Below are 7,232 nucleotides of genomic sequence, written 5' to 3' on the forward strand. Positions count from 1 at the left end.
TCACACCTACGGACAATTTAGAATCACCAATTAACCTCAACATGTTTAAAATCTGTACAACAATTCTGTGCACTGATTGCATCTTACATTTTTACTAATAGTGCATTTATTTTTTAATACTGTATTTATTCATTTTCATTTTTCATCCTTGTACATGTTGTTATTGTTATTATTATTATGTACATGTATATGTTTAGTGCTGCTGTGAAAGATGTTGCTGTGGAATGGAAATTTCCCCTGGCGTGGGGAGCAATAAAGGATTATCTTATCTTTTTTTCTGAAGGTATATATATATATATATATATAATACTGGTTGTCACTGTTACAGTCGTCCTCAAATTTATTCATAACCTTCCATTAAAGAAAGGGCAAAACTCAAAATAGTCACTCAAACGACTAGAAACTGAAAAGAATAATTAAAACAAATAAACAAACAAACAAAACTGTCCTGGACAAATTAGAGCACTTTGCTGATGAGCAGTGGACCAAAATCAAAATACCTGTCAACAGGTACAGAAGTCTGATTGATAGTTACAGAAAACACTTGATTGCAGTGATTATCTCAAAGGGTTTTTTTTTTGTTTTTTTTTTTTAACAAAATATTAATTTATGGGTCCCATCATGCTTGTTTGTTTGTTGTCTTTTTGTTGTTGCTGTTGTTGTTTCAATATTTCTGTTGAACCACAATTCAATAGCAATGTCATCATTGTCAATATTTTTTTTAACTTATTATTACTTTTGTCAATTTCAACTTATTTCAGTGACAGCTGCTTTTTTCCTTCTTTAATGGGAGGGTATGAATATATTTGAGGACGACTGTCAAGTGGGAGTGTTTTATTTGGAAATTAAACTCTGTACTTCCTCATATGACCACACGGTGTCACTGTTGACACTAAAATGGTAACAGGTTAGTCCTTGCATACCGGCATCTCTACTTCACTGTAAGTCAGTAATTAGCTTGTAAGCGTTTCTGTAAACAACTCAGACCTTCATGATATATTTAAATTTAATTTAAAACTCTACAAATGTCTTCTTCATGGTTGGACAGCGGATGTCTTTACCGCTCACCGGTTGCTCTGGACGCTCCAAACGGCCGTCGGTGACGTCAGACTGGGCCCGCCTCCAGCCTCCGACGTGGTGCTCTCAGCCGCGCACAGACCTCTGGGAAACCGAGTCCAACGCTCTGAATAATTCAAGCCCCGTTCCCTTCTCCTACACTGCTATCAAGATGCCGGCCGTACATCACAAACTGCTCCTGGAGGACGCTTTACAGGACAGTCCTCAGGTAGGCCTACGCGTGTTTTGTCCCGTTCGGAGACGCAGCCGTGTCATGAAAAGACGTTTCGAGCACTGAAGTTAGCTGACTAGCCCAGACAGTATCCAGTTCCCGTTGTGGGCTGTTTCCACTGGTCGATGACAGCTCTCAATTGGCACATTGTGATGGGAATGTAATCCTCTGTCAGCTGTGGCTGCCCCTGCCAGCTGTAAACACTGTTATAGTTTACGCAGCGTGTCATATTTATCTGCGTTTTGTGTGTCTTTGTTGTGTTTGCAAAGCTACCGCCCGTCACAGGGCTTTCCTCCCTGTGTCACAGGCGATTTTCAGGTGTACACACACTGGTGTTAGCCACAACCATGTAGCTCAACCAGAATCTCCCTTCTGCAACCATTTTATTTTCCACTGTCGTATGCAGTTAGTTTTTTGGGCTGAACTCTGTTCTGGAGCCCAACTGGGCCTGATTCACAGGATGTGGGAGGGGTTTCCATTATCAGACTCCCCAGGAATTAGTCAATAGCGTGCAACAGGGCAGTGTGTCACTTGGAAATACCAAATACTTGATGCTTTCAGGTTTTAAATGCCGCATCATAGTTGGTCACCGAGTCCTAGATGTCATGCATGAATACCAGTGATGGTGATCTCAAGTCCAGGCCAGTTTTTGTTGCTATCTGATGGAGTCTGCTTTATGCTGTCTGTTGCATCACTCCTCCTCCTACCAGGGCTGACCTCTTTGATGGATCTGCTTGAGTGCAACCCATGCTGCAGGGCCATTTCTCTATTTACGTTTATGTGCTGCAAAAATGCAATTTCACCTAATGAGATACAGGCCTGGCATCTTTTTGAGTAAAATGTAAACACAGCCAAGGTTTACTATATTCCAGATGATTTGGTGTAAAATGATTCTGTCCTGTTGTGGCTAAAAGCCAACTGGAGTCAACTGTAAACAGACTTTAGCCGATGGGTGTGTTCCTCTTTACTGTATCTGCCCTGCCTTGTCGCACCTGTTTATGAAAACAAACTTCTACCAGACAGGATTTTCTCAGTTTGCATAGTCAGCCTGCAGTAAAATCATGATGCCTTTAGTTTCACTTCAAAGCTGCTCCTCAGTATGCCTCTCCCTGCTGCAGCTTCCCACATTTCTTTCTCTCTGTGACTTATATCCTTTGTCGTCTTCCACAAATGTCTTTGTACATCTATTTTCTGACAACAGGTTCTGACCTAAAGTGCTGCCCAACAAAATGAACAAGGCACATTTGACATAACAAGTACAGCATGACAACCAGAATAAGGGCTGAACAATTAATCAAGTTTAATTTGTAATTTGTGATATCGAAACAGTGCAATTAGCAAATCACAAAGGCTGTAAATTAGGATATAAATTATGCAGTGTGTCTGACACAGAGTTGAAACTGTTGTGTCAGTGGTTTCACAATTTCACACAGTCCTCATGTGACGGTCACACTTTTCATGGTATCTCATGTGGTAATGCTTTAATACACGTTTGAAATCTATTTCACAGTTAACATTGAGGTTAAATTTGACATTTGTATCGCAAATCCAATTGCAATATCTGTCATTAAAACACAATTAAATATTTTCCTCCAGATCACCCAACCTGTATCTGAATTGTCTGAATGTAATATACAAACCTGTTTGACTTATCACTCAAACACCCGTATTTGTGATTACATATAATGATTATTTTTATATTTGATTAGTCTGCAGATTGTATTAGATTATTTGTTTTTCTTTCAACTTATACAAAGCTCAGAAAACTGTTAAAAAACACTCCTTACAACTACTCAGTACGCAAGATGATGCCTTCAAATTGCTTGCTTTTACTGACCAGGAGGTCAGAATCTTAGAAATGTTCAGGTTACTTGTTTATATGACAAATAAAAGCAGCAGATCCACACATCTGAGATCCAAGAATGTTTTGCATCTTAGCTTGAAAAAGTGTCATGATCAGCTCTCAAAGTAATTTATTTTTGTCACTCAATTAGTAGGCTAATTGTTTCAGGTGTATTTCCATTTTTTATTTTTATTTTTTTAACTCTCTCTAAGCCGTTATTGTCATGCCTTTATGATATTCTTGTGTGCCAATCTTTTTTCCCACAGACTCGCTCTTTGCTCAGTGTGTTTGAGGAAGATGCTGGGATGCTTACAGACTACACCAACCAGCTGCTACAATCGATGCAGCGGGTGTTTGGAGCTCAGGTACTAAACTAAACACAAACAGACATACACATTCACTTTTGTGCTCCCTTCGCTGTGTGCCACTGTGAAACACACAAACGTATTCAAACACTGAATAAGCTGAGGAGGAGTATTTGTTTAAAAAGTTGCAGAATAGGAGTCCAAATTTTATTTGCCTGACTGAAGTTGATTCATTGTCGAACAGTTGCATCACTGAACATCAGTATTGTTTCGTTTTTGCACTGAACTGAAAATATCGCCTCAATCTCTGTTTTTGATGAGACAAATACCAAACTAAAGCATCATACACATCAGCTTCACATGAACTGTTGGTCTTCTGTAAGAAATAGGCGGGAAACCTTTGTGTATGGAAGTTTATTCTTGACCTTTATGCAACAAAAACATCTAAGCTCAAAGATGCAGCTGGTAAATAGAAAATCCATGTAAGGAATTTAAAAACAAAAACAACAACTTAAAATCGCATTTCACCTCATACATTCATTAGGCCTAGGGTGCAGATGTTTATGTTTTATTTAGCATCTTGCTTAAATTTTGCGGCTACATCTCGTTTTATTGGGCTGCTGTAAATATACGTGCTTTACATTAACATGGCTTTAGACATTTTTTCAACCTGTAGTCTCTTGGTACATTTGGCATTTATTTGACCCATCATCTTGTGCTTTTTTTAAAGAGAATTTTCATGTGAACCTTTATTCACCTGCTACCCCATTGCTTCCTTTTGTTCATTTTTCATATGCAAGGACTCAAGAGCGAATAACACATGTAGAAGCTAGCAACAAATCCCTTGTAATCCAGTCTGTTAACATGTCTTCTTCCTTCTATCTGTTCCCCCACAGAGTGAGATGGGATTGGCCACAGAGCAGCTCTCACAGCGACTTCTGGAGTATGAGAAGAAAGTGAGTGGAGGTTTATTGTGACTTAATCCTACCTGAGTTCTTACAGTTTGTGTGGGAAAAATCAAGAGTAACTGCTAATATGCTATTACAATTATCTGTGTGATTGCATTAAATAAAATGATTTTTTTAGTATCGCCAGGATGATCTGTGGAGGTATCCCTTTTATGTAAATTTTTTCAATGTGAACTTTTGTTCACCTGTGACTTTGCACCCTGTCACTTTTGAATGTGGATCTTTGTAGAATTGCTGCGCATGAAAAAAAAGCTCAAAGAAGAAGGTCTTCTCTGTTGCTAATCTGTCATGGACTCTCATTTTATGTAGCCAGCAACACGTAAAAAATAGAATAGTCGCACGCTGCAGGTCTACTAAATCATGCAGAAAAAGAAAGATATGTGCATCAGCTGACTTTGTTGGAACACATCCTGGATTGCAGTGTCGATGTTGAGTAGAAAAAAATCTACGATGACCTGCAACTGCTGCACTTTTTTTTTTTTTTTTTAAACAAGGGTTTAAACTCTGAGCACTGGGCTCATTAGCATATTTGGCCTTGTTCCGTGTAACGTGACATGCTGCAAATCCTGGCAGAGCAGGGTATGTTTTAACTTCGTAGCCTCTAGCACAGGCCAGTTCTACACCACATTATGCAGTTTCATGCCTTAAACTTGCCTTCATCCCTTTTTTAACTGTCCAGAATTTTGCCCTTGGAAAAGGTGATGAAGAGGTAATCACCACGCTGCAGAACTTTGCCAAAACCGTGGGGGAGGTAAGGCCTGTGCTTTCAGGTTTTTTTTCTTTTTCTTTTCTATGAGTGTTTACCCGTGGTGTGTTCACAGCAGAGGAGCGCGATGATAAACTACAACAGAGTCAGTAGTTCTAGTGGTTCTTTATCATGTTACAAAGGATAGTGCACCTGTGCTCCCCTAGAGCGCTGGAGAAAATGACCTCAATGAAAAGACCCGAGGACTATCATCCCTGTAAGAGCAGAGCTGATTGTCTAAGAGGGGATTGGCGAGGTGGATATGATGTGTATCACGCCGGATGGATGACTATAGGGAAGCAGCAGCAGGTGGATGGACAGGTAGATGAAGGAGGGCTGTGCAGGCTCACGTAGGTAGACAAAACAGATGGGCTTGTCACTATCAGCCGTGGGGTTCCATGAGCCTGCCCAGTCAGCACTCAGGACACACACACATGCTTAGAGGACACAGGCTTATTGTTTGCTTGACCTTTTACCTCATCATGCACAGAGGAGAACTCATTTCGCAGTGAGAATTAGTCCTACTACTGCACCTAATCTCGTGAACTTTGGCACCTGCTAAATCATTCACATTAAACTGGATGTCAGCTTGTTAGATGTTTGCGTGTGGCTTGTTGATAAGGACAGGCAATAATAGCGGGATTTTCTTGTTTTCTTGTGTGATATGTGGTCCTGTTTCCAACATCAGAGTGTGTGTTATTATTCCCTTCACGAAATGCACTCTTCCACAGCGTGGGTTTATGATGATGTAGGGGAGCCATTGTCTGCAGTTATGCCGCAATTTCACCGAAAATATTATTTTCTGTCTTGCTGGCAGGAAATGTTACAGTCAATATTAGAATAAACGGAAATCCCTCAAGATGCTTGGCATGGGTTCATCTTCTGGTTGTGTCCTTGTGCAGCGCTTGATATGTGTAATCTGTTTTGTATGGTCCAGCTGAACTCGCTCCACTCTGAGTTAGCCAACCAGATGGCTGACAGCATGGTTTTCCCCTTGATCCAGTTCCGAGAGAAAGACCTCACAGGTAGCCACACATACATAGACAAACATTTTGTTATCATAATACTTTTCCTCATATCAACAGAATATTTATCTGTAAACATGCTTTAAATGCTTACGTAAAAAGCTGAAATGTAAAAAGAAACACAGAAGCAATATTTTCTGTTTTAACATCTGTTGTGAACATTGTAACAAAATTTGCTCAATGTGTAATTTCGCAGAGATAAGCACACTGAAGGAAATATTTGGCATCGCCACTGATGGTAAGTGAGGACCTAACCAGTTTCAGAGAAGCTTACATGCAGTAGTTACTATCTGATACTCATGTCCCGTCTCTTGTGCTGTGCAGAGCATGAGGCAGCTATGGTCAAGTACAGCCGGTTGCCAAAGAAGAAGGAGAATGAGAAGGTAAAGTAACTGCAAAGTGCTTTCTCAGCTTCACTGATGGAGCTTTTTTTCCTCATTGATCACAAGCTGTAAAAAGCTTACAGTGCAGTAATGCTGTTGTTAATGCTGCAGGAGTGTTTTATAAGCATTTGAAATACAAATATATTAAATTAAATAAGCCTCTGCTGCCAGGCTTTGCTGCAGTATCAGGACTATACCAACACTATGCATTATAATGACTGCATAGATAAGATTCATTTGCTATTTTGTGTCTATTGGACATGTCAGTGTGTCCTCTGGGACGTACAAGGTAAAGTGACTTTGCTGCTTATTTGTATGTGTGTGAGAGTACAACAAGTGTTTGCATATGTATGAGGTGTATGCAGACCTGGATAGGGAGTTGTGCTAGAGATGTATGTGTATTTATAGATATGTATTTGCATGTTTGACCCTATCCTATGTGCACAGCTGAAGGCAGACATGGTGAAGGAGGTGGCCTACACCAGAAGGAAGCAGCACCAGGCCTCCCTGCAGTATTACTGCGCCCTTAATGCCCTGCAGTACCGCAAGAGAGTAGCTATGCTCGAGCCTATGCTGGGCTACACTCAGGCACAGGTACTGAGCTACGACTGACCTATAAACTGGGCGAGACCTCATCATATCAGCACTTAAAAATAAGAAGCAATTTCGTCATTG

The 7,232-nt window shown here is 40.3% G+C and overlaps 1 protein-coding gene across 1 annotated transcript in view; it reads left to right on the top strand.

Moving 5' to 3' along the window:
• The first annotated feature begins 1,180 nt into the window (after nt 1-1,180).
• The window catches only part of appl2 (adaptor protein, phosphotyrosine interaction, PH domain and leucine zipper containing 2), a 19,299-nt gene continuing 13,247 nt past the window's right edge, over nt 1,181-7,232 (top strand). Inside the window, exons 1-8 of the mRNA XM_008276117.1 lie at nt 1,181-1,285; nt 3,398-3,496; nt 4,333-4,392; nt 5,084-5,155; nt 6,087-6,174; nt 6,371-6,412; nt 6,499-6,557; nt 7,005-7,151. Of these exons, the coding sequence (XP_008274339.1) occupies nt 1,229-1,285; nt 3,398-3,496; nt 4,333-4,392; nt 5,084-5,155; nt 6,087-6,174; nt 6,371-6,412; nt 6,499-6,557; nt 7,005-7,151 (624 nt within the window). The 5' untranslated portion in view covers nt 1,181-1,228. The remainder of the gene's footprint in view (nt 1,286-3,397; nt 3,497-4,332; nt 4,393-5,083; nt 5,156-6,086; nt 6,175-6,370; nt 6,413-6,498; nt 6,558-7,004; nt 7,152-7,232) is intronic.

The sequence above is a fragment of the Stegastes partitus genome, unplaced genomic scaffold, assembly GCF_000690725.1.
Source record: "Stegastes partitus isolate 25-593 unplaced genomic scaffold, Stegastes_partitus-1.0.2 Scaffold65, whole genome shotgun sequence".
Classification (NCBI taxonomy): Eukaryota; Metazoa; Chordata; class Actinopteri; family Pomacentridae; genus Stegastes; species Stegastes partitus.